This window comes from Hipposideros armiger, unplaced genomic scaffold (genome assembly GCF_001890085.2).
Source record: "Hipposideros armiger isolate ML-2016 unplaced genomic scaffold, ASM189008v1 scaffold_15, whole genome shotgun sequence".
In the NCBI taxonomy this organism is placed as follows: domain Eukaryota; kingdom Metazoa; phylum Chordata; class Mammalia; order Chiroptera; family Hipposideridae; genus Hipposideros; species Hipposideros armiger.
Window position 1 is genome coordinate 2642320 of NW_017731365.1, and position 26688 is coordinate 2669007.

Below are 26688 nucleotides of genomic sequence, written 5' to 3' on the forward strand. Positions count from 1 at the left end.
CACACACACACACACACACACACACACACACACACACACACACACAGAGGGCCTCTTAAGGAAGGCCTCTGGCACTGTTTATCTCAGTTAACTGGAACGGCTGGCTTGGGACAGACCAAGGGGTGAGGCAATAGCCGTCCGCACGCTGTGCTTGTTGGACGCGGGACTTGCCCTGTGTCAGCATCTGTGTTTTGTTTTGTTTCTTATTTCACGGCGATTTCTTTTGTTTGGTCGTTGTGCCATTAACACGGGTTCTTGTGTGTGTGCCTCTCTCTCATCCTTTCTTTTTTCTCTCCCTCCCTCCCTCTCTCGCCTGCACCCCGTGTTGCATGTGGCTGCCCCAGGGAGTAAAGGGCCAACCAGGCGAGAAGGTGAGTCCACACTTTCCCCTCTGCCCTTCCGTCCCAGCCTTGGCTTCCACCCTGTGGACTCTTGGGGGTGCTTTCAGAGGCCCCAGCTCAGCCCCCCTCCTGGCACACAGGCACAGCAGAACTGCCAGCTGGGCCTGCTGTGCCCTCACAGCCTCTCACGGCCCAGTTTCCTAACAGCTTCAGGCAGGAGACGGGATTCCTGGGCTAAGGCCCCGGCTTCCCTGGCTGAGTGGGTGTCCCCTGCCCGCTGAGGCTGCCGGTGGCCTCGGAGCTCTGATTCCCAGCCTTAGGCAGTCGCCTTTCCCAGAGACAAGAAGAGTGCCAGCCTGTTTTATGTGGGGTGCAGCATCCTGCCCTCCTCCCAGCAGGATGCAGTCGGGGTCCTTCTGTCAGCATCACCTGTCACCCCCATCTGTGTTCCATACACCCTCCATCCTCCTTCTGTTGCCCCTCCCCCACCAGATTCTGGCCCGGACTTAACCCCTCTGTGTCACTGTGAAACCAGGACTAGGAAGTTCCAGGCAGCTCCAGCCTTCAGGCCCAGGGCTGCTGGGCCCACACAGCAAGTGCGAGTCTTGTGCCCACTCCCTAGTTTCAGCAACTCCACCCATGGGGCAAGCCTCTGTTCACCAGTTGCAGGGTGTGCAGCCCCATGAGTATTTGGGGCTGAGGGTGAGGAAGAAGATGCGGTGTGTGTGTGGGGGGGTGTTGAAACTTGAGTGGGGCTGGGGCAGGTTGGAGAGTGTCCTGAGCAGGGCCATGGGGAGAGGCATCTGGGGCCTGAGCAGCCATGGCTGAGCTGTGTCCCCTCCCTCTCTCCCTCCCTGTGCCTCCCTCTTGCCCATCACCGCACTGAATCCTCTTCTCCCTGCTTCCGGCCCGGGGTCCTCCTGCCCTCTTTCCCTGGTCCACACATCTTATGCTCTTGCTATGTCTCCTCCTGCTTCCCTGATACCCTCATTGATCCCTCCCGGGTGCCCCGTTCATTCCCTCTGCATCTCTTCTCCTCTGATCCCTCCTCTTCCTCCGCATCCTCTGGTCCCCTGTGTCCTTCCGCCTCTGGCTGGCACCCCACCCTCACCTGTTCCTTCTTCCCCACCTGCCAGCCCCTCCCTTTCACTCTTCTTTTCCCACCCCTGTCACCTCCTGCCCCTGTCCCCTCGCTCCTCTCCCTCTCTTCACTCTCTCTTCCATAGGGCGCCCCAGGAGATGCCGGGATGTCCATCATCGGTCCCCGCGGCCCCCCTGTAAGTGTCTTTTGCTTTTCTTGGGGGTGGGCAGGTTGGATGAGTTAATGAAAAGGGCTTGGGGTGGAGGCAGCTCTAGCCTGGGCTGTGCCCCTGGGTGTGGCGGGCATTATATGGATGTGGTCACCAGGCCGGGCCTTGGTGCTGCTGTTGATGTTAATGAGAATGGTCTGACTAAATATACCTAAATTACAGCCTCCTGGGAGGGTTTGCAGGGGCCTACCCACTGGCCACAAAACTACAGCAGCTGCAAGGTGGCCCTGCTGTTTACAGGCAGAAGAAAAACGCGTTTGCTCTTGTCCGGGGGGCGGGGGGGGGGGGGCTCCAGTTCAGGGGACAAGCCTTGTTTCCGGAAGCCCATGGAGCAGAAACCCAGAGTCCAGATTCCTTGATTTGACACCCACTCCTGGTCCTGGCCGAGGCCTGACCCACGACTCGCCTTGCTCAGCCTGGGTCCTGTGTCTTAGTCCCTCCACCCAGTGCCTGGGGGCTTGGGAAAACCAGAAAGGATTTTATTCAGAGATCACCAAAAGGGTGATGTGGGTGATGATGCAGGAAGATATTGTGACTCTGGGAAGGAGGACAGGCTGTTTTTCTCAAAGAGTGCCGGAACTACAAGGCTGTAATAAAATCACCAAATGTCATGGTGGAAAGGACCTCAGCTATGGTCTAGCACAGCCCTCTCAGAAAGGGAAACTGAGGCCCAGAGAGGGGACGGGACTTGGCCAGGGTCCCCCACATACAGGCTGAGTCAGGATTAGAACACAGGAGCCCTGGCACCAACGGCTTCCACCACAGCAACAGGCCACTGTTTCCATGCTCTGCTGTGCGCTTTTCCTGACCTTCCATGCACTGAGAGAGTGAGGGGAGCAGAGGGCTAGCCTCTGGGAGTCTGAGGCTAGCCCAGTGATGGATGAAGTCTGCCCATCCCCCTGCCTTCAACAGAGAGAGCCAGTGGAGGCAGGAGTCTCCCCTACCCAAAGTCTAGGGAGAGGGGTCAGAGAGCAAATTACATCCAAAGGAGGGAGCTATGACGAACTAAGCAGCCAGGGAGGGACTGTGGGGAGAGCTGGGAGCTGAAAGGTCGAGCCAATCGGACTGCTTGGAAACTGAGGAAGGTCAGAGAAGGGAGCTGAGGGCTGGAGCTAGGGAGCAGGGCAGGCATGCTAGGGGCCTGGGCTGGAGGCAGGATTTGAAGGATTCTGGGCGACATAGACGCGGCCTTCTTGGCAAGGTTCCCTCTGGCTCAGGCCACAGCAATAATGCTAAGGGCTGATAGTTGGCACTTACTCTGTGGCAGGCAGTATCCTAAGATTTTTACGCATAGTAACTCACTTTATCCTCCCAAGAGCCCCACAGGTAGGTATTGTTAGCACCTCTGTGTTATAGATGAGATAAGTGAGGCACAGAGAGGTGGAGGGACTTGCCCAAGGCCATACACTGGAGTGTGGTCACGCTGGGATTTGATCACTCAGCCGAGCTGAGTGGCTCAGAGTCTGCACTCTGCACCGCACTGCTACCACAGACCACCAGGCCGCTGGGTTACTGTTCATGATTCTGGGCTCACATGGCCATAGGCCCTGTGGGACAGGAAGCCTCTTTACGTTTTGGGGGAGCCCCACTGTTCCTGAGGAAGGTGGTGCCTAGCCAAGGGGGGCAACTGGGAGATGGGAAGTTTACAGAGAAAGACAGACCCCCAGGTCTGATGGCAAGGACTGAGCCTGGGGTGGGCCTGTTCGGACAGGGAGTAACACAGAATACAAGTCCTACCTGTTGGCCACCATCCCTGCCTCATGGTCTGACCACAAATGTTCCATTGTGTCAATCATATTGGTCCTCTAACACCCTTTTAGCAACATCTTTCAGCAGCATCACGTCAATAGGCTACCTGAAAGTTGTTGAAAGGCCTCACTTCTGCAGAACATGCTCAGGGCAGTGGTCTGCTTCCCTCCCCTGGCTTCCAGCCCCATTAGTCATAAATCTAATCAGCAACATGCCTCCCTCGTTGGATTTGATTCCAATGGTGAAAGCACCTTCTATTCAGGTAACAGCAATGACATCTGTCTCCTGGGCACCTAGTGTACCCTATGTCCAGTGCTGAAAGCTCGTGTATGTGCCAGTCTCTTTCAACAAAGCTGGGAGGCCCGTCCTGCCAGCCCATTTCACAAAGAAGGAAACTGAAAGTTTCATAACTACTTGTGGTTACCCAACTTGGGTTGGGCCAGGTCGGCCTCATTCCAAAGCCAGCGTTTTTTCCCCAATACCTCCTTCCATGTTTTAAGCTCTACTATTTAAAAAGGATATTAACTTTAAGGAGAAAAGGTGTTCTCCCTGTGGGTGCTGTGTGGTGCCAGGAGAGGTTTTATAGCACCAACAGGCTTGACCAAACCCAATGTCCTCCAACTTTGGCCTGTGTGGGTGACCATCACCCAAATGGCTGTGGCCACCCCTGCTGAGTCTTCACTAGACACCAGGGCAACCCCTTCATTCCCCCCTGCCCCTCGAAGCCACATAGAGCTGGTGAGAGCAGGGGACCAGGGAAGACAAAGGGGCCATTTGTTATTAAAAGGCAGAAGTCAAGTGGGCAAGTTCTCTGTGGCCGGAGATGTTGGGGAACATGTATTTCCACTTGGCTAGGAAGGGCCCAGCATACATGCTGCTAATAAGAACCAGCCTTACTGCCCTCAGGAGCCACCTGAACTCTCTCTTAGAACTTCCTAAATGGTCTGAGCAAAGGGGAGTCAAAGCTGCTCCAGGCACTTTGGAGAAGGATGGCTCACATTCCAGTGAAGCAAGATGCTGGAGCAGCTACCCCATTAAACTGAGGAGGAGGCTGGGACCTCAAGACACTGACTGGCTCAGCAGGAACTGGGAAGGTCACCTGCCAGGCTAGGAAATGTCCCCCTTCTCAAAGGGAGCTCAGTCCCTCCCTGAAGCATCCAGGTTCTCCACAGGGGCCGGGAGGAGCTATCTGAAATTGCAGCCCTCATTCACAAGGATATACCCCCCTCCACGTTGATAAACCTGTTGAGTGTTTCTTGGCTTATTTATTCCATTCATGTTTGTTAGGCACCTACTGCATGCTAGGTACTGGGTAGGCAATGAAAACCTGACTGCCGCCAGCTGGCCCCTTTGCTAAGAGACCAGCAATCCCATAGAGATGACAATCCAGGCTGTCAGTGCTCAGCCGGGGCAGTTAGGAAGCTGTGGAGATAGGGAGGAGGCACCCAACTTGGGGTAGGCGCAGGCAGAGAGGCTTGCGGGAGGAAGGGATAACTAAACTGTGATCAAGGATGAGCAGAGGTTCCCTTGGTACTAGGCTGGGGAGGAGGACCAAGCCCCCAAGGCAGGAGGGGTTCCTATAAACTACTGAAGAAACGGGGAAGTTCTTTCCAGAACAAAGAGCAAACTAAGGGTGAGGCTGGTGAGGTTGAGCGAGGGCCGGATCATGAAGGACCCAAACAGGAGGCTCAGGAGTTAGGACTTTTTCCCAAGGGCAGTGGCGAGCCCTGGGGTTGTGTTCAGCTGACAAGGGACATGACCAGATTGTCAGTTTAGAACGATCTCCTGGTCCTCCCTGCTCCAGTGTGAAGCATGTTTAGAAGGGGCAGCGTGTGGGGGCCTGGCTGGAAGGCACCTGCAATAATGGAGACCTGGAGCACAGTCCGTGGGGCTGGTTAGGAGGGCTGCTCTGGCGAGATAGTTTGGAGGTGGAATTGATGGAATTTAGTGGTGACAAAAGTGGGGATTGAGGGAGAAAGAGGAGCTCAAGATGACCTTACCTTTCTGACTTCAGTAACGGAGTGGATAGTGGTGCCCTTCTCTGGAGGGAGGAGTGGAGATGGGTTTAACCTGAACGTGATGAATTTGAGTTGTCCTGTAATATCCAAGGCGAGCTGTGTGGCCCTCCATTTGAGGTTAGAGGGCCTGGTGTGCTGACCTGGCTCACGCCCGCTCACAAGAGCCTGTCACGCACACCCTTCCCCAGTCTGCGTTCAGCGGCATCACGGTGGGAGCTTGAATTCGGCCATGGTGGGAGTATTTACACCACAGAAATGGGCAAATGCTATACAAAGCAGGGGTCTCCTCTCCTCTCCACTGCCCCCGCCCCACCGGCCAGTGATTAAACACCAGCACAGAGTCTTGTTTGAAAGATAATCAGCACTTGTTTAAAAGATTTCAGAGGGGGAGGTAAAATGAGCAGGCTCAGGGCAGAATGCAGTGAGCCTCTTTCAGGGATCAGATGGGCGGGAAGGGAGGGTTCCTGGGAGGCTGTTTCTAACCAGAACCTTCTGTCTGTTCGTGTTGCTTTACCTCACAAGTTGCAGGTAGCAGGAAGGTAGGAAGGAGTGTTCCCTTCCAAACAGTGGGGGATCCACTTGTCTCCCTCTCCACCCCGGCCTTGAGATAAGGGAAGAGCTCTCAGGGAGCAATGGAAAGCCTACTTCCCTTGCTCTTGTTTAGAAGGATGTAATATTAATCTACAAATTACTCTACAAATCTATTATCCACAGTTTTAATATGATCCTAATCCAAGTGAATTTTTATGGGGTTGGGAGGCCAACAAAATAATATTCAACTTCATTTAGAAAAAATAAGTTGTGAGGATGTCAGGAAAATTCTGAAAACTAGGTTAAGGGATAGTGAGGAGGAACTAGTTGTTCTACTAGATATCAGAATGTATCATAAAAACAAAGCAATTACAACTACATGTAAAATAGAATGGGGAGACCAGAAATAAAGCTGAATGCATCTGGGAAATTGGCCCATGATAAAGGCTTCATTTCACAATAGAAAGAGAAAAATAGATTATTCAGGAAATGATGCTGGGACAACTGACAACACCAATTAAAAAAAGGTAAAACAAAATAAAACAAGAAATAATTTTTTAAAAGCTGAATCTCTGTATCACTTGTTATATCAGAATAAATTTCAAATGGATAAAATACTTAAATGTAATACATGAAAACCGAAAATACAAGGACAAAGCAGGAGCAAACATTTAATAATTTTCAACTGGGGAAGGCCCTTCAAAACATGACATAAAATCCAGAAACCATGGGAAAAGATGGATAAGTTTGTCGACATAAATGTAAAACTTCCATATGGAAAAAAAATGTCATAAAAAAGACAAATGCCAAATTGGAAAGAATATTTGCAACACATACGATTACCAAAGAGTTACTGGCTTGATGAAGAGTTTTGCTCAAATCAATAGGAAAAAGAAAAACAGCCTAGTATAAAACGTTGGTGAAGAATACAAACAGGCCATTCACAAATAAATAGGACCAGCAATAAACATCGGAAGAGATGTCCAACCGCAGCATAGAATTGGAGAGATGTAAATTAAAATCCAGTTCCAAGTCTCTCCAAGTGCCTACCCAGGCCCAACCCCTCCAGGAAGTAGAGTGCCCGTTTCCATTTGGTCAATGACAACATTCTTCCCCAAATCCCTGAAAAAGCCTTGGTTAGCCCTGGATTTGGCTCTCGGTTGGAGAGATGCATCCTGCTCTCAGGGCAGGCTCTGTAATTAGCAAACCGTGTGATTATCCCTACCACGTAAACATTAGCTGGAGTGGGACTTGAAGATGCTTCTTGGAATCCTCTCCTCCTGACCTTTTCTTCAGGCCCCTCGGCGTTCAGAATCGAAAGTTTACACTGGGAGGGAGGTTTCAGAGGTTACATTGCACGGTTTTTGGGTTTTCTCCTTGGTGCTATTCTTAGCATCACTTATCCTTGAGAGGAAAGAAACCCGGGGCCCTGCTGATATGAGTAGCATCTCCCCCCCTCTTGCTCTTTGGATACCTGCCACAAGCCTATCCTGAGCCTGCAGCTCACTTCAGCTCACTCCCTGATCGACCAGTGCACCCACTCTGACGGCAGGGTCCCCATCCCATCCAGCCACAACCCCTGAGCAGAGGCCCCTGCCACTCAGGAGGACCCAAGCAGCCTGGGGATGTTTCAGGTTCATGGCAGATGGATCCAGAGAAATCTTCCTCTGGATAGGGTCTGATTCTGAAACTACTGCTTGGCAAGGACACACCTTCAACCTCCATAGATACTAAGATGTATTGGGCTTGAAAGCCGCCTTGCTTTATTCTGGCGCTCTTAGGTTCAGTTCAACCCAACAAACACCTGAGGATGGCAGCTACCATGTCCAAAGGCTTCACCAACATAATTGAACGTAATTCAATGACCTTATGAGATTATACTGTTATCCTCATCCTTTAGATGAGGTAACTGAGGCACAGAGAGGTTAGACAACTTGCTCAGAGTCACGCAGCCATCACTGGTGGAGGCTGCCAGACTCAAAAGCCCAAGCTTGGGAAGAGATTGTGGCTATTTCGGTCAAGGAAGGACTCCAAGATGAGAGCGAAGCAGCTGAGAGCTGAAGGATGTGCGTCTGGGGCAAGGCAGGTGAGCCACTGTGCCTGAGCAAAGAGCAGGTGGGGAGATGGAGCAGGAAAGGACCTGAAATGGCGGATCTGGTGACATTGAGGATGATCCTGAATGACGTCTGAGCAGAAGAGAGCCTCTGCTGGTGTTGACAAGAGGAGTGGCAGGATTCCCGTTTCTTAGCTCTCCGTTTCCCTTGAACGCCCTGCTCAGCGTTCCCTGCCCTGGATCTGCACAGCTTCATGCTGCTTCTAATCTCTGCACATCTCTTTTGTCCTGATTCTTGAGCCTAAACCAGTGGGCTGTGACCAGTGAACCTACTTCTAGCCTCCAACCTGAATACCTATCTGTGGCCCTCCACGCCTCCAGGACACTGGTCATGAATTGGTCTGCGTCCTGCAAAGATGGGGGGATCCAGAGATTGCCCAGCTAGGGAGGCCTGCTGGCCCAAGTGAGAGGAAAGTGAGCAAGCTGACCTATTCTGGCCTGAAACCACTCATCCTGAAGGTCAAGTTTTAATACCCATTGATATCCAAATGATCCTCAGATAAGTGGCCCTGAGCAATGTCTATGTAAATAAAAAGGACTTAGAAAACCGCAGTGCAAGCTTTCAGTGTGCTGCGGGCCGGGTCCCCGCTATCCTCTCCATAACCTGTTTACATGCTGAGGTTCAGAGCATCCACAGCAGTGAGGACTTCTCGGGGGGTGGGGGGTTGGGGGTTGGGGGGGTGGGGGGCTACTTCCCAAGAAGACCCAAAGGATGCTGGCCGCCTCCTTTCCCCTTCCCACCCCCAGCCCCTGGAAGAGATAACCTACCATGTTCCACTTCCATCTTTATCCCCGCTCCCAGCCAGTTCACCGTGGTAAATGTCTCCCCCGGATAATCACAGAGGAGTGGGAGGGAGACCACAGCCCCTCTCTGAACAAAGGTGAACCAGGGAACTAAGGATTAGTTTCATCTTCTCCTCACCATCCTCACCCCTCTCCGTTCTTTTCAGGGTCAGCCGGGCACTCGAGGTTTTCCTGGATTTCCGGTAAGTGGGGAGGGCTGAGGCTAGCTGTGTCCCCGATGCCCCCCGGGCCTGGCTGGGTTCAACTTGATGCAGGGCCAGCCCTGAAGCTACTCTTGCTCTTCCAAACCCTGGTCAATAAGGACCCTCTCCCGCAGCCTCTCATGGAGAGCAGTCGAGGAGACGAGCTCAGCACTGGGCTCCTAGTGCAAGTGAGGACAGGGAAATTAATATGGAAATAAAAGGGTGCAGCACCAGGACAGGCAAGTGACATCACAGGCTGGTAAACCCCAGCAGAACACTGGAATGTGGAACAGGAGCTCACTGCGGGGACACAACCTCCGACCTGGCTGTGAGAGGTGAGCCTCCTGGAGGAGGCAGTGAGGTAGCTGTCTGGGTGTCCTTTGACCCCTGCCTCAGGGCCCAAGACAGGTCCTAAGAGGGAGATCAGAGGAGCAGCTAGTTCCCTTTTCTACAGGCCTCAGTGCTGGCCAGCCCTGACTTTCCAGGAACACATCATCCACTCTCCACCCAGGGCGAGGCAGGGGTCTGGATGGTGACGGTGACAGCCCCCATCAGGTCTTCCTCGTGCAGGGCACCTGGCACTGCGCTTGGCAGATGGCATCTCACTCGCTCCTCACAAGGACCCTTTGTAGAAGGTCCATTGTTCTCCTCCCCATTTTAGGATTGGAAACTGAGGCTTAGGTTTACCCATAGTCACATGACCAGTGAGTGGTCAAGCAGAGATTTGAACCCTAACTGTTGGAAACTTACCCACTGCCCCAGGCTGCCTCTTCAGCAGGGGACCTTGGATGTTCAGTCTTTACATCTGTCCTCTTTCTGCTTTCAGGGTCCCATTGGGCTAGATGGCAAACCGGTGAGTAGACCCTCTTGGGCTGTGGGTCCCTCAACCTTCACTCGGTCCAGGTCACTAACCCAGCATCTTTTAGTCTTTCTGCAAGACCCCAGATCGCTGGAAGAAGCTTCGGATAGAAGAATGGTCCTGGGGCAGAAAGGCACTGCCAGTGGGAAAGGGAGGAGGGGCCATGTGAATGAATTGCCCCTGGCCCCTGGGGGTCTCCCTACTGTCATCAAGCTGGGCTCTCAGCTTCAGGAGCATTTGGTGATGCTGGGGTGCTCCTGGAAGGGAGATGGGGAGGGAGTGAGGCAAGGAGGCAGCCGGGCCAGAAGAGGGGTAGAGGGCTCAACAGCTGATTCTAAAAGAAGCCTGGGCACTCGCTCATACCCTTGCCCCCCAGCACAGCCAGCGCACCTTCTGTGTCTCCCATTCTCCCGGGGTCTCTCATCCCAGTTGAGACCCCCACACACATGTCCAAGTCTGCATGGAGGCCGCTTTCCTGTCCTTTCTTTGTTCATGTCAATCCTTTTAACTTGTCCCCAGACACAAATGTTCACGGAGGAAAGGAGACCCCTCCCCACTCTTAGAAAGGAGTGAGCTGGGGGAGAGCTCAACACTCCAATGCCCTCAGAGACACCCCCCAACGAGTGAAGGCAGTGGGTGCCAATCCCAGCCCCACCTAACTCTTCTCTCCTCTGAGCAGCTGGCATCCTCTCAGATGAGGGGTCCGGCCACTACCTGGCCACTCCGCCCCTGTAGGCCAGAGCTAAGCACAGCAAGGGGACTGTGGTAGCCATGTCCATTCACCTCATGGGACCTGGTAATGGAGGGAGGGGCCACATGTGGCAGGGTAGGGGGACTTCTGGGCTGCACACAATGTGCTTGACACTCACGCTGTTGTCCTTCCAGGGCCAACCCGGACCAAAAGGGGAGATGGTAAGACACCAACTTTCCTGTCTTCCTTCTGAGGGGTGGGGGACGGGCCTGGCCCCCCTGGGCCACAGCCAAGCACTGCCTGGCAAAGGGGGCCAACAGGGACAGTGGGAGTGGCTGCCCCCATGGTCACTCCCCAGCTGTATACAACCCATCCCCCCAGGTCCTCACATCAGTGCAGGGAGGCGAGGCTGGCAAGGGGCTTCTTCACATGAAAAACGAGGAAAGGGAGGTGCAGTGAGCCTCCACACTTGCCCAGTGTCACGCGGAGTTAGAGGATACCACTCCCTCGGGTCTGAGCTCGCAGTCAGCATTCACACTGGGGGCCTCGGAAGCCCATCCAGCACTTCACCTTGGCCTGATTTCCTCCTGCCAGCCTTGCTCTGGGCTGCCCCAGGACTCCAGGCGCTCCCGTCCCGGAGCACAAAGCAGCCTTGGAGAAGCAGACTGCGGCCCCCACCTTCCTCCTGGCCCCTTTCACCTCTGCAGAGCCTTTTAAAGGAATTTCCTCTCTCTACAGTCTTCCCCGGGCCATTCCTTCTAGAAGGGGAAGGCCTGTCCTTGTCAGGCGCCTAGAGGTCAGCTCTCAGTGGGACTGATGGGCCATTAAGAGTGGATGGGCCAGCGCTGGCTGGGATGCTGTCCTGCCTCCGAGTATCCCAGCTACACTGTGAGGAGCCACCTCCTGTGGACAGGCCTGGGATTTGTGCTGGGTGTGAGAGCAACGTGGCAGGCTCCCCGTCTCCCTGTCCAGCCAGGTTCTGGGCTCGGGCCTTGCTCCAAGTGCTGTATGAGGCCACTCTCCACCAGTGGGGCATTGCCAGGGCTCATGAGGCCAGAGCCCTGCCTGCTAAGGGAGGCGGATAACCTTGTGGGTGGAAAAGGAGACGGAGGAGTGTTGGCTGGGAGGCCTGGGCTTTAGCCCCAGCTCTCCCTGGCTTGCCATGGGAACCTCGGCAACTCAGCTCCCTCTGGACCACAGCCTGTCTGCTTGGCTCAGACCCAACTCACGTTTATTGAAGGCTTTCTATTTGGTGGGCATGGGGCTAAGTGCTGTACATATATCATCTCACTTAATCCTCAGCATGACCCTGTGCTCTGGGTCCTATTAGTACCCCCTTTGACAGCTGTGGAAATGGAAGCTCAGAGAGACTAATTTGCCTAAAGTCACACTGTTACGGAGCATCCAAAACAAGATCCAAATAAGTTCTCGATTCCTTCCCTCCACATTTTATTTCCTTTCTCTCTCCTTATTTCCCTCTCTCCTTCCCTGTCTCCCCACCCCCTTCCTTCCTTTAACCCATGTTTATTCAGTATCTACACTATGCCGGGCACTGTGCCAGGTGCTGAGGATATGGACAGAGGTAAGGAAGACTCTGTCCTGGCTACCCTGTAGCTCACCTTGGAGTGGGGGAGACACCCATTTAAATAATCACTCAATAATTAACGAATTGCCTTTGCAATCAGTGCCAGGAAAAGGCAGTACCTGTTACCCTGAGAAACCTCGGTATAACAGCACCTCACCCAGACTGAGGGTCAGAGAGGTGTTCCTGAGAAAGAGACTTGAACTGGGGCCTGAGGGATGAGGATTTAACTAAGTTAAAAGGGGATGGGAAGGAGCACTCTGGACATGTGAGAACAGCATGTGCAAAGGCCCTGGGGCAGGAAAGTCCTTAAAATATCCACAGAACTGGAAGAAGGGCAGTGAAGCACTGGAGGCAGTGGGTGGTAGTGCTGGCGTTGGAATCCAGGTCCGCAGGCCAGCTTTCCTCTCCATCCCAGCCACCTCCACTGCAAAAGCATTTCTTGTTTTCCCTCCCCTGTTCCTATGTATGCTGTGCTCACGCGTGAAGTAATGGAGACCAAGGCAGGAATAAACTCCCATACTGCCATTGTGGTAGAGGCATAAGGCATTTGGATGCCAGAAGTTTGGGGTGCTTATCCCCTCAGCCCCCTTCCTGGTATCCTACCATATAGCCTGGGCACCCCAGAAGTAATAATGATGGTCATCATCTAGCCTTGTTCGGTAATCCTCATAATGACGACTTATTCTCACTCTACAAATGGGGAGATAGAGGCACAGAGAGGTTAAGTATATTGCTCAAGGCTACACAGCCCATAAATAGCAGAGCAGGGATTAAGACCCACACGGTGAGATCTTACCCCTTCACCACATCTCCTTTCTACTGCCAGAGCCCTTTGTCTTGAAGGAAAGGAACCCTTCAATGGGGCTCCTGTTCCTGCCATCCCTCTGCCCTACCCCCACTTAACTACCCATGAGTCCCCCCGTCTGTTTAGGGGGAAATCGTGGGGCTGTCCCATCTCCCATGAGCCCTCATCAGTGTGACAGATCCTCTGTCTGCCTCATAGTCATCTATCAAAATCCGACAGGCCACAGAGCCATTAGGATCCTGTTTGACTTGGCACGGGAGCCCCAAGCTATTAATTCAACACACTGTCTGGTGTAATTATCTTGGCCTGGTTATCATCTGTCCGTCTCCCCCTCACCTCTCTCCTCAGATGGTTTTCCCTCTGCTGAGCGTCCAACATGGGGGGCTGGGACTCCCCCTCCTGAGCTTAACCTGTGTCCTTACCTGTCAAAGGGGGTCACCTTTACTCCTCCCCCACCACCTCACAGTAGCCCCGAGAACCTGATGTAAGATATAGAAAGGATTGGTCCCACAAGTGCCATAAAGAGTCGGGATTCTGAATTCACAACTTATCTTACCACTCACAGGCTGTCCTAAAGGGGGGAGGAGTTAATTCACACCAAGTGCTTAGAATATTGCCTGGCACACAGGAAGCATGACAAGTGCCTTAGCCAGCACATCACCCATGACCTGCTTTAAAGGGGCGGCTGCTATTCAGCTAGAGCTAATTGATGCCATGCGTTGTCGAACCTTGAACTATTTAAGAGAAACTTGAAATCTGGGTTTGTGGGTGCTCTCTCTGCTTTTAAATGTTGTCAATCAGCTGAAATAAACTATGCAGGGCCAACTAAATACCTCTGGGGACCATTACTGTCCCATGGGCCACCACTGGGGACATACGGACTCACCCCTCTGTGCAGTCCTGAACCTTTGTTTATTTCTTCACCCCTGGCCCTTCCTCTCTCATCAAGCTCCTTTCTCTCTCCTGAGAGGGTGGCCTGGTCACCTGCCATCTTATCCCTGTCAGATGCATCATATTCTGCTGAACATGATAATAAACACTTGGTCAGGCACAAGGGCTGGGGTGCCACATGGACTTCCCCAAAGGCCACTTGTCCCCTCCCATGTACCTCCTGGAACTTTCCCAGTTGGGTTGTTAGTCCAGTTGGCCAGTTGGGGGCAAGAGAAGGCTCTTCTCTCCCTCAGAATGATCCATCTCTGGAGATCCTGAGTTCTTCAAGCTCCAAACTGACCCAGCAGGTGGGCCTCACAAGCCCTCAGGATGGTAGCTGGACGGGACCTCAGTCCCCAGGGACTAGGGCACTGCCTGTGGCTCTAGCCTTGTCTTCTAGAAGCCCTGCCTCCCAAGGTCCAGCCCAGTTCAGAGTAAGACAGAGTGGAAACAGCTGGACTCCCATGGTCAGACAAACCTGGGCTCACATCCCAGTGCTACCCCTTGCTGAGCCTTGTCTCCCTCACCTCACCTAGGAGATGGAGCTGCCTCGAGCACCCATCTCATGGGCGACTGCGGGTGCGAGCTCAGCACATACGGAAAGCCTGCCTCAGAGTGGGTCCTCAAAATAGGAGGCACTTGTCCTCCCCATCTTCCCTTCACACCGGCCTTGAGGCTCCCCAACACCAGTCTCAGCTCAGGCTCCTGAGAGAGCCAGCTGTGTCCTCCTTAGAGAACATGGGTCCACCCTGAACCCAGGCTTCTTTTTCCGCCCAGCAAACTTGACAAGACATCCTGGAAGGAAAACCCCAAGGTCCCTTATGTTCCTCCAAGGGGCCCAGCACATGACTTAAGTCGCTAACTTCCTGCGTCCTCTCTTTCACCCAACGTTTCTCCAAAGCTGTGAGAAGAGAAGCGTGAGGGAGGCAGGCTGTCCACAGTGGCAGAGCCCTGCCAGACCTGTAAATGCAGGTGGAAGAATGAATGAGGAATGTCATCTGTTCTTCATCACAGCCATGGAGGGTGGGGGCAAGGCACAGCTAGTCATGCCCACCGATGGATGAAGAAGCTGAGACATGGTGTACAGGCCGTACCACCTGGACGATCTCAGACACAGGAAGACCAGACATGGGTGGCAGAGTATAACCTTCGGGACTCTGGGCATCCTGAAAAACAGCTGGAAGCCCAGGTTCTAAAACAATCTCCACCCAGGCCTGCCTCTCTGATCTGCCTGCCTTCTGTGCGCCCACTGACCTGTGTGTGTTTCCTCCCCACAGGGCCTGACGGGTCCCCGAGGACAGCCGGTTGGTACCTCGTCCTAATGTTCCTCACCAAAGAGGCTTCGGGCTGCTGTGTCCTTAGCTTCAGTTTCTAATTCTCTCATTTCCGTCTCTTTGTAGGGACCTCAAGGACAAAAAGGAGAAAAGGTAAGCCTGATGGAGGTTTTCGAGCAGTTTCATCTCAGGAAACAGTGCCCTGATAGGTAGAAAGGGGTCCAGAGTAGTTATTTTTAAGCTTTAGTTCTTATCAGCAGAATCAGGGCATCCGCCATGGCACTGAGGTACATGAGAGAGAAAAGGGGAGCTGCTCTGGATCATAGTCTGTTCTTGGGGTGGGGGTAGGGGGTGGGTGGCCTGGAGTCTGGCCCACCTCAGCCTCTTTCTCAACCCCTCCCACCTTCTACCCCCACCATTTCCCATGAGCCTCTAGGATTTTGAGGTATCAGTGTGTAAACCACTAGCCCGGCCCCCTTTCTGGTCTCCCCCACTTTCCCGTCTCCTTGAATATCTGATGGAGCCTCTGCTGGGCTTGGCCCTGGGCAGATGGTACAGGGACCTGGCATTCCCAGCTCAGAGCTGTCTCCGAGGACCCCATTACCCACAACCTGCCTTGCTGTCTACTGTTCCCATCTCAGGGTTCCTGTTCATGGCGGTTGGGTAGACCCCCCCAGAGGGTCAACCTTTCTGGAAGACACCTCCAGCCAGGCTGCAGTCATGGCAAGTGTCCATGGTGGCAGAGTCCTGTTCTAGGTTCCATGAGGCCACGTGCAAGCAGGCCCTGGGGGTTTCTACCCCACTGCTAGTCAGGGGTGAGGGAGCGAATTCATTCTCCTGCCTCAGAGAGCTCAGTCCAGGACCAGAGCAGGGCTGGCGGGTGATAAGCATGCGTGCTGTGTCCACAAGTCCCGAGTGTGTCCCTGAGCCACAGCCCACCACCAAGTGCCTAACACCTTCCTCTCCTTCCCTCTCTTCCAGGGTCAGTGTGGAGAGTACCCACACCGGGTAAGTGAACCCCTAAAACGGACCCTTCCTAGGGTATAGCCCCCAACTCAGCTTCATCTCCCTGGGGGCCCCAGCACCTACAGAGCTTAGGAACATACAGCCTCCTCTCTGCTCAGCAGCCAGAGCAGACGTCGTGGGGGTGGCGGTGTGTTTGCCCAGCCCGGGAGTGTGCCTGGGGGTCAGTATGTGTGTTTGTGCAGAGCCAGTCTCGAGCGCTCCTGTTTCCTTCCACCCTCTGCCCCCGTGCGTGTCTTCTCGTATCTGCCCTCTGCTGACTGGGCTGCGAGTCTCCCAGCAGGTGTGTATCTGGAACTCTGTGTGCCGGCTGTGTGTCACCGTCTCTATAAGGCCATGTGGCTTGTGTGTCTATGTGTCTGACACCCTACCCAGTGTGTGTGTGTGTGTGTGTGTGTGTGTGTGTGTGTGTGTGAGAGAGAGAGAGAGAGAGAGAGAGAGAGAGAGAGAGAGAGAGAGAGACTTTGTGTGCATGTCTGGCTGCCTTCCCTGGCTGAATCAAAGGGACTTTTGGGTTAGTCGTTGTTTCAGATGACCAGATGGCCCAACCTCCACGGTAGGAGATAATTGGGGGCAGACTATATCAATTCAAAGGTAAAATCTCTGCTTTGCCTCTTCAAGAAGAGGACACTCTTTCCAAGCAAGGTGGGGGATTTCAGGGCTGAGATGGTCTCCCAATGCTCCCAGCCCCCACCAGCTCCTTCCTTTTCCTGGCTTTACCCCAGAATGCAGAGCCCCAAAACTGTAGTCACCCTGCAAGAACCTGCAAATGGTGCGCCAACAGCAGAGCCATTCTCGGCACAGGGAGAGTGAAGGTGTGCACTGCTTCCTCTAGGGAGAGACCCAGTGAGCCGGGATCAAGAAAATATTCCTTGTTTTATGGATCATACTCTTAGACCTGGGCATACAGACTAAGGAGGGCTGGCACCTTTAGTGTCCATCCCCTGTCATGGGCCTCATTGTACCCAGAAACACACACGGTGTGGCTCGCTGGCCACTCACCCCTGCCACACAGTGGGAGCCGAGATAAACACAAGCCAGGCTCAGAGTCCACTGAGCTCCAGAAGGATCTTGCTAGCAGAGTCCGGTCAATCCGACTCTGACCCCTGGGTTCCTGGGCCAGGGAGAGGACTCGGGGAGTCCTCTTGAACATGAATAGCTGGAGTGGGGTTGAAGCCAAGGCTAGACTGGGCCTGGGCAGGGGGCACAGACCGGCAGCAGTGTAGACACAGCCAGCCTGTCAACGACATGTGCTCCAGAGACGCAGGGGCCCTCGTGTTCCGGCCAGCCTGATCCTGATACAATAATAGAAGGTCAGCTGTGTTTATTTGAAACGATGGCCTCATAGGATTGTTATGTTGCCCGAAAGAAAGACAGCATCCCCCAGCGCAAAAGACAACACAATTGCAGATGCTTTGGCAGCGTGTCCTCCGTCCTGAGTGAACGCATGAGGGTGGTGGGAGGAGCGGGCTCTCTGCCCCTCAGCCCAACACGAGAAGAGGGAACGGGCAGGGCTGGAAGGCTCCAGAAGCACCTCGGCCACAGGGCACAACAAAACACGGCTTTATGACCATGGCAGTGCGGGGTACAAGTCAGGCAGGGGTGAGAGCAGATTCTTAAAACGGACCCAGATGGTGGGCAGGGCAAGGCCGCTGGCACCCTCTGTTTATTTGGAAGTGAGTAGGAAAGCAGGGGGCTTCTGGGGCAAGTGGTCTGTTGGCTTTCTGAGGGGTCTGCAGGCATGGTGGGACAGCATTCCTCCAGGTCCACAAGATACCAAGAGATACTCCCTGCTTCTGTTCCAGCCTGCAGCACCCCAGGGAGGGATGGGAGTGGGTGGGATGGAGTCCCTGGGACAGGGAGCAGAGGAGCTGGTGTCTGTGGGCTCTGACATTCACTCTCCCCGTTGCCCTATCTCTGCCACTTCCCTTCCCCTCTCACACCAGGAGTACCTAAGCAGCACTCTAGCAGCTCTGCGCTCCAACCAGATAATTACCCTGAAGGTTTGTAGGTTGTGGAAGGTCTCCTGGCCCTGCTTTGCTGAGAGGCTCCCTGGACACAGAGCCGAACATTGCATGTTCTCAGGCCTCTAGTGGGAGGGGGTGGGGTTCTCGGTGTAGTAGCTTCCCATGAAGGCAGCAGTGACCCGGAAAGGCCACGATTGGGTTCCCGAGTCCCCAGCTGGGCACATTCTCAGCCCAGGTGGCCCCTGGCTCTTAACATTAATCCCAGGGGCCTCATGTGAGTTAAAATACTTTCAGAAACAAGAGGTTGACTATATGCCATCTTTGTTTTCGCATGGGTTCTAACTGCTTCCTGAAGCTTTGGGGTGCTCAGCTTCAATGGGTAGAGAGAGACTGGAAGCAACAAGAATTTCCAGACATGAAAATCACATTTGATAATGTGACTGTAAGTTGCGTCCACCAAACAAGTGGTTGAACATGTCAGAGACATCTTTGCCCAGCCTCTATTTTCCAAGACCTCCAGCCCCAGGGTGAGACCTCAGTAGCACTTATCTTGTGCCCACACTGGCCACACCCTCAGCTGGCTCAGCCCCTTGGGAGGCCGGTTTGGCACTGCCCTTGACCACCTCCCCAGATTCGCTGACACCAGCCTTTCTCGTTCAACCAAAAAAAGAACCCAGAGGTCTCCGCACACCAGCCTGACTTCAAGTACCAATTTAGCTGGTCCTGTGGCTCCTTACCTAGCCAAAGCCTCTGAGTCTGCTGCCCTCAGCCCAGCAGCCTCTGTCTACAACCAGGGAGGGGCGGGGCCCGCAGTGCAATGTTGCGCCACGTGTCAGGCGGCCTCTTCAGTCCAGTATGGCCATGGAAGGCAGGTCCAACCAAGGAGGGCCACTCTCCCAGTCAGGGGGGTGCTGCTGGCCAACACTGGAAGGGCCACACCTCCTTCTGGGGATGGTGTACCATCCAAGGGCAAGCTCAGTGCTGCGCCCCACAAGCTGCAAGAGTGCCTCGTCCACACCGCCCCTCCCTGTGCCTCACACTCGCTAATCTCTCTTCTCTCTTCCTCTCCTTCGCCCCCTCTTGGCCGTCCTGCCTTCCTGGCGACTCTCGGCATCCTCCTGAACACCTGCGATCTTTGGCCTTTGCCCCCTGGCCTTCCAACTCATCTTTCTCCTCAGCTGCTGCCTCTCCTCAATTCAGTGCGACTGGCTCCACCCCCAGTCATAAAAAGGCGGACCTTCCAGGTAGACCCCTTCCCTTTGCCCAGACCATGCACACGCATGTGTGGCTTCCCCAGGGGCTTGGCAAGTCTCTGGGCCCTGACAGGCCAGCGGGGGCTTTAGACGAAGCCAGAACATCACTCTACTTTGGTTAAATTAGACAAAAATGGACCCATGAGTGCCATATCCATGGAAATACACAACACCAGGCCCAGCAGATCCACAACTGCCCCCACACCATTACTACTCATAACAGCCACCAACAACAGCCACTACTGGGTGCCAGCCACTGCATTACACATTTTACAGGCCTGGTTTTATCTCATTCTCTCAACAGTTTTATGAATTCGGTATGGTCATCCTTATTTCACTGATGAGGAAATCAAGGCTCAGAGATGTTAAGTAAGTTGCTCAAGGTCACATAGTAAATTGCAGAGCACCCAGGTTCTTTGCCTCTTACTAGCTGTGTGATTTGGGGCAAGTTACTTAACCTCTCTGTGCCTCAGCTTTCTCATTTGTAAAATAAGGATAATAACAGTTCCTACTGCACTGTTGTGTATGCAAAGCACTTGGAATAGTTCCTGGCACAGTTGAAGTGCTAATTGAGTCTCAGAGAGAAGTGAATTTGTGCCCGAGGTCATCCAAACAGCAAGAGGCAGGATGGGAACTGGCAGCCAGGTCTTCAGCCCTCATACCCATGGCTTCCAATTGGCCCTACACTCTTTATATTTAGAAATGCAGAGTGCTTAGCATCTGATCGTTTGTAACATGGGTTTGAGGAATGAGAAAATTTACAGAGGGAGTGTAGCCCACAACCAACAGGTGGAATCATTGTGAGCACCTTCTTCCTTTCTTACTTACTCAAGGAGGCAGGGATAGGACCAGATCACAGAGAACAAGAGGCCATAGGCTCAGGGATCAGGTGAAGGCAGTGCAGCTTGATTCTAGGCCAGGCCCCACGGGTTCCACCCATGCCTGTAGCTTCCCTCACACTGCATAGAGGGCACCCCCAAGGCCACGGGGATACTGGAAATGGCAGGGCTCTGGATGCACTCTGAAAGCCTGACAACAGGACCTGGAGCTACCATCTGGCCTGACTCAGGAGCCAGGAGCCCAGGGGCCTGCCTGCCTGTATGTCAGGCACCTGATTGAACAAGGCTGAAAAAAATCAGTCCAATTAACAGCTAAAAATACAGAGGGACACGTGATGCATGTGCTACCCGAGCCTGCATATCTCATGACACCAGCCAAGTCCTCGAGAGTCTTCGTGTGCGCCGAGCGCTTACCCGGGACATGGCTGTTCAGGGGGCCTGCTGGCAGCTCAGAGTGGCACCCGGCCCACCCCACTGTCATCCACCCTCCTGTCACCCTCCCCTACCTGTGCCAGACTCCATTCCAGAAAAGCTGAGTCCTTGCTTTCAGAGCAGCCATTCACCCCAGCCCCTAGCAGCCATCTCCTGGCTTAGTTGTATTAGCTGCTATTTGCTGAGCCCTCGCTGAGTTCCAGGCACTGTTGTAAGAATTCTGTATGGATTATCTCATGGAATCCTACACCAGCCATGCAGCGGTGGAGGTGCCATCATCATCCCCACCTTACAGATGAAGAAATTGAGAGGGGCCCAGGCAGGTTACTGCCTCCCTTTTCAAGAGTAAGGGGTGGGCGAGCCAGAACTTTCTGTACTGCCCTGACCTGGTTTCCAAAGTAGAAAGAGAAGAATAGGGGCCCCTATTCTGTCTGCTGCAGCTTCTGCCTGGAGAATAAGGTTTTTATGCTGTCAGCCATCGTGGGATGTAAAAGGGCTTGTCCATTTCCTATCAATAAACCAATATTGATTTTACAGACTCTGTAAGGTGCTTAAACACTGGGTCTAACATTAGTTGAAAGAGGAAACCTTATAAGAGATATAATGTGCTTAGCAGATGGTGCTGGAGGCCACTTCCAAAGTGCAGAAAGTTGGTCGGTGAGCAGTTTTGCTGGGGGCTTATTTAGAATAAATGGGAACACTGGAGTTTTGAGTTGGGGTCCTGGCTCCCCCCTGAATTCTCCATGTGACTTTGGTCAGGGAGCTCAACTTACCCGAGCCTCAATTTTCTCTTCTATAAAATAGGACTTATGACCAATTTCTATGCCCGCCTCCTCCTCCAAAGGACACTCTGAGCCCTCAAGTGTCTTCTCACAGGGTGTGGCAGGATGAAGCCCAGACCGCAGAGTGACACTGCTGGGTACCATCTGCCCTATCATGTCCCAGCCAAGAGATGGCTCAAGCAAAGTGCTGCTAAAATCTTCCAGTTCTCATTCTGAGGCTGTGCACTCCTCTTTATAAACATCATTTCCATTTGCAGCAAGCATCGTCAGCTCCCTTTTTCATACAGGGAAACAGAAGTGTCACAGAGCCTTGCTGAGATCCCCCTGAGCAGGATGGGCTGGCCTGGGACTCCGGCTGCCTGTGTCCCCCTGCACCCCAGCCTGGAGCTCTCACACGGGCCAGGCTGTTTTGTATTCATCTGTCTGCAGGGATGGCTTCCTTATCACAAGAGCTGATCCCAGATCATCCCTGGAGAGGTCACTTAGAAAATAACATCAACGCATCAGGGTCTAGGTCTAGGATGACTCTGACTGGCTCTCAGCCCGCAGATCTGGGTCACATGGACCAGACTCTCTCCTCCTCCTGAGGGAACACGGTGCCGCCCCTTTCTTTGTCCTGGGGGCAGGGCAAAAGAATAATAACCGTGACCTCATGCAGGCATAAAGCACTCACCAAGCTAAGGGTTTCAAGCTCGTTGTCTGCCGAGGCCAGGCAAGATCACATAAGTGACAGCAGCAGGCTGCACAAAGGAAAGGTAGGGAGGGTGGGGACTGAGGCAACTGGAGAACTCACCCCCTGCCTGATGGGGGCGCCACTCCCAGATCCAGATGATAATTGCCCCCAAGAATGCGGGCATAGCTGCCAGGGCTCCCAGTTTTTCACCAGACGCTATCAATCTAAAACTTCAAATCCCTTGCCCAATTGTTTAGTAAGCCAAAAAAACTTCTTTGACCTCTGACCTAAGGATCCCATTTGATCCACTGGGCCAGATAATCAAAGATGGCAAAAAGCTGCAACAGAAAAGAAGGAACTGCTGTTCTCATTTGGTAGCTGAGAGGCCAGGGCATAGACAGAGGATGTGACTTGCCACACGGAGGGCGCAGAGGCAGGCCCAGGTCTCAGACCACCTGGGCTGGTCTCTGGCCCTCTGACCAGGCTGGGAGCAGACCTTCGGGGCCCAGGGTCACCTCACTCACTCCTCTGCCTCTGCCACATGCAGCAGGGCTCTTATCCTGGGGAACCAGGGCTCTTGCAGCAAGTCCTCTCTGGAAGCCCCTCCTCTTGGGGGCCTAATGCCTTGGCCGTCTCCTTACTGCCACCAGTCCTTGCATGTAGTCACCATCATCACGCCACCACTGCCTCTCCACCAGAGCCCACACAGGGCCTTCACCGGCTGCATGGCACTGGGGCGGGAACTGCTCTGCAGCCCTGGGAGTCTCTCTCTAACACTTGTTTCCATAAACCTCAGGGTGAACAGGGCCAGGCCGGCATCCAAGGCCCACCAGGGCCACCAGGCCCCCCTGGACCAAGTGGACCTCTGGGGCATCCAGGACTTCCGGGGCCCATGGGGCCACGTGTAAGTATCTCCTTCCTCTCTCCACCACCTCCTCTCCTAAGATTTGTTCCAAGAATTCTCTGGAAGCATCCAAACTTTGCATAACCAATGAGAATCTTGTTCCCCGCTGAACGGCAGAAGCACCTTTGCAAGATCATTGGAGATAGGTGGCCTGTACAAGGAGCTGGCCGTTCCTGTCCTAGTCACTTGTTGCACCCTGGTTCTGAAAACACACCTCCTGGGTCCATGTCCTCTACTCCAGTCATTGCCTTGCAGGGAGGAACTCACTACCAGGCTGCTCCTCTCCCAGTCTCAGCAGAGAGGAAAGAAAATTCCCAGGGCCACCTTTGATGGCTGGCCCCTGACTCCTGGGCTTAGGAAAACCTGAATTGAGGGCAGTGAGTTCTGAAGGAGGTAGCAGGGGGTATCTAACCGCGGGCACCCCTAACAAACATGCCTTTTCCGGTGTGTGCAGGTTTCACACTCCTGGGCCACCTTCCAGCTGAGCTGGAGGCCTGGTCAACCAGGAGGACCCTGCGTGGAGTCTGAGGATTGGCAGGGACCATGGCTGGGAGGGGGCCAGGGAGTTCACCAGGCAGGGAGGGCCCAGGGATGCAACAGGCCCCTTCAGGCAAGACCACATGCAGGTGACAATTCAAGCCCACTGGTCCCCAAGTCACCCATTTCCAAGCCCTGGCCAACACTTGACTCTTTCTCAGCCCAATTTAGTGCAAGAAAGCACCAACACAGGAGAATAACTCGGCTGACACCTAGACTTTGGAAAAAACGGGTTCTCTACCCAGAGCTAAGACATGTCATGTGTTACTGGAGGGACAGGGTTAAGGACAAAATCTGTTTAATAGTGTTTTCCCCACATGGCTAAAAACAAATAAACAATAAACAAACCTGTTTTTCTTTCTTATGACAAAAGCATCATACATTCAATTGTGAAAAATTTGGAATATAGACAAAGAAAAAGTTTTAAATGGTCTATATTTTCCATATCCAGAGTTTACCATCATTAACATTTTGGAGAGTCCTTCTATTTTTCTTCTTAGACACATCTGCACCTAAACATGTCCAGGTTGATAATGTTCTAAATAATATGACAGTTTGTATCCTGTTACTTTTCCATTTACCATCGTAAACCATGCCCTTTCCTACGTCAGAGTCTCCCATTACATGTCTCTTAGGGCCGCTGGGCCTATTGATAAGATAGTTAATGAGTTCCCTTCTGTGATCTATATCCTTGAACATAAATGTCTGCACTTCTCTGATTGTGTTGCTCTGGGATAGATTCCAAGAGGTGGAATTGCTAGGTTACAATGTACCTGCCAAATAGCCCTCAATGAGCACAACCGGATTCCAGGTCACTCAGTTTCACAGCTGGGCCCCTCAGCTGCCCCGGCTGCCAATGCTGAGGCTCACCATGGGGTCCCGCTAGGCTGGGCGACAGCTCCGGCTAACCAGCACCCAGCTTGGCTGGAAGGTGGCACAGCAGTGAGAAACCTAGCTTGCTGGGGGGCTTGGCTCTCCTGCCCAGCTTGACCCCCACAACAGATTTTAAATATTTTCATAATTTCTCCCAAGACCCCAGGGAGGGAGATTAGTCTCATTTCCATGGGTTTCTAGATGGGAAAAATGGAAAACCTGAAAGGAAGTGAAATTTAGGGAATCGAACCAAACCAAGCTGAGAAAACCAAAAAAGTGCTCAAAATTCACTTTGCTGACTGCCCTCCGCCAAACACATTGGGCTCCCACTCACTGAACCCAAGCCAGGTGGTTTTCTTTGTTAGGTTTTTTTATAAAGAAAAAACCCAGAAAGTGTGTTTTGAAACCAATTGAAACAGACCAGACTCAGTCATCATGGTTTCCTGCAGCCCATGTTTGCCATCTAGACCCACTCCCACAACCGCAGTGGAGCCAGCCTTCCCTTCCCTGTCCCTTGGGCTCCTGCAGGCCCTGGGCCCACACCACCTCCCCACTGCTGGCTGCCATGGTCACGGCACCCCAGGGAAGGAGACAGAGGGTTCCTCCACAGCCTGGCAGAACCAAAGGCAAAATCAAGGCTCTACTGGGCAAGGTTGGCTTTCCAGGGAGGGGTCCCAATTACGAAGTGGGCGGGTAGGGATCTGGACCAAACCACACTGTCAATTTAACATGATGCCACTGACCTATTTTCCAGTGGGCGACCACAGAGGAGATGCCCACGGCGCCCACATGGCTCCAGAGAGAGATTCAAGCCTGTTGTCCCCACGTACCCTCAGCAGGTTTCAGATACCCTCCCAGGGTCCTCTAGTCTGTACTCTAGCATGTCCAAAACCCGTTACAGCTATTCAAACACTGCTCTGCCCCCTGGCCTCCACTGTAATCATGGCTAACCTCAACTATTTGCCAGTGGAATCCATGTTCACTCACCTTTTTCTTGCTTCCACAGGGCTTCCCTGGGCCTCCTGGGCCTCCTGGACCAAAGGTGATGGCCCTTTTGAGTGGTACACTGAATGGGTGGGAGAGTTCCCTGCAGGAGGATGGGGAGACAGCATTGGAGAGTACTGAGTAAGGAGCTGAGCGGGATCTTAGCTGAGTGACGGATCACACTTGGCTCATTTCCAAAACACCACCCTCCTCTTGGGAACTGATTACATCCCACCAGGATTTCACTTTTATGTGCTCAGCCGAGCAAGTCCTATGGCTGGTGTAGAAGGTGCAGTTGTACCTCCAAGGAGTTGATAGTCCAGTTGGAAACTCAAGGCTGATGCCCAGGACACTGCCACGACATCCCAGTAAAAGAGTGTTTCATGACGGGTCAGAACTGGAAGGGACCTTCAGGGTCATCTGGTCTCTTGTGAAACCCTACCTGGAAGCCCGCGATGTCACACAGATTCTCCCTTTACAGCTGGGGACCCTCGGGCTCTGGGGACAAGACGTTACAAAGCCAAACCATTTTACAAATGTGGAAGCTGAGGGCCCTGAGGCCACATGATTGGTCCAGGTTGACAGAAAATGGGTGGTGAAACCAAAATTGAAACTCAGGCCTCCTGCCAAGTTGACCCTTCCCACCATCCCTCTGCCTCTGCCAGGCAGGGACTTGTTCTGAAGAGTAGAGTAGCTTCTGTTACTGTTCCAAGGATAGCTGGAGGTGGAGGTCAGGAGGATTCAGGCTTGAGGAGGAAGAGGGATGGGAATGTGAGGGGAACAGAGCGAGCTGAAGTTTGGCATGGGGAAAACCCCTCTAATGGTCTTCTCTTTATTTTCCCAGGGAGACCCGGGAATTCAGGGCTACCACGGCCGGAAGGTAAGAAGGAAGGGACGGTGAGGAGCCCACCCCTCACTGGTAACCCAAGTGGGGCCTCACCGTGGAGCACACAGGGTGCAGACTTTGTTGCGCACACACACTTTTGCATACACGCTCACCCAGCATGAGCCTCATGGTGCTTATGAGGTTGGCTGGACAGGGGTTTATGTCTCCATTTGGGGAAGGAGGACACTCAGGGGGATCAGGGCCTTGGGCAAGTCAGTGGCCCAGCTGGACCTCAGCTCCAGAAAGGTCTCCTCCCTGCCAGCCTAGGTGGCCATGTCCATACCGAAGCAGGTCAGGTTCTCATTGCCCCCCCACCCCCCACCCCCCGCCACTCTGAGTGCCT

General features: G+C 53.4%; 1 protein-coding gene across 1 annotated transcript in view; it reads left to right on the forward strand.

Moving 5' to 3' along the window:
• COL13A1 (collagen type XIII alpha 1 chain) overlaps window positions 1–26688 on the forward strand; it is a 146420-nt gene that overhangs the window by 71200 nt on the left and 48532 nt on the right. The window contains exons 6-17 of the mRNA XM_019624539.1: window positions 1568–1618; window positions 9013–9048; window positions 9875–9901; window positions 10793–10819; window positions 15196–15222; window positions 15319–15345; window positions 16174–16200; window positions 18162–18218; window positions 19361–19426; window positions 22958–23065; window positions 25482–25517; window positions 26304–26339. Coding sequence (XP_019480084.1) covers window positions 1568–1618; window positions 9013–9048; window positions 9875–9901; window positions 10793–10819; window positions 15196–15222; window positions 15319–15345; window positions 16174–16200; window positions 18162–18218; window positions 19361–19426; window positions 22958–23065; window positions 25482–25517; window positions 26304–26339 — 525 coding nt within the window. The remainder of the gene's footprint in view (window positions 1–1567; window positions 1619–9012; window positions 9049–9874; window positions 9902–10792; window positions 10820–15195; window positions 15223–15318; window positions 15346–16173; window positions 16201–18161; window positions 18219–19360; window positions 19427–22957; window positions 23066–25481; window positions 25518–26303; window positions 26340–26688) is intronic.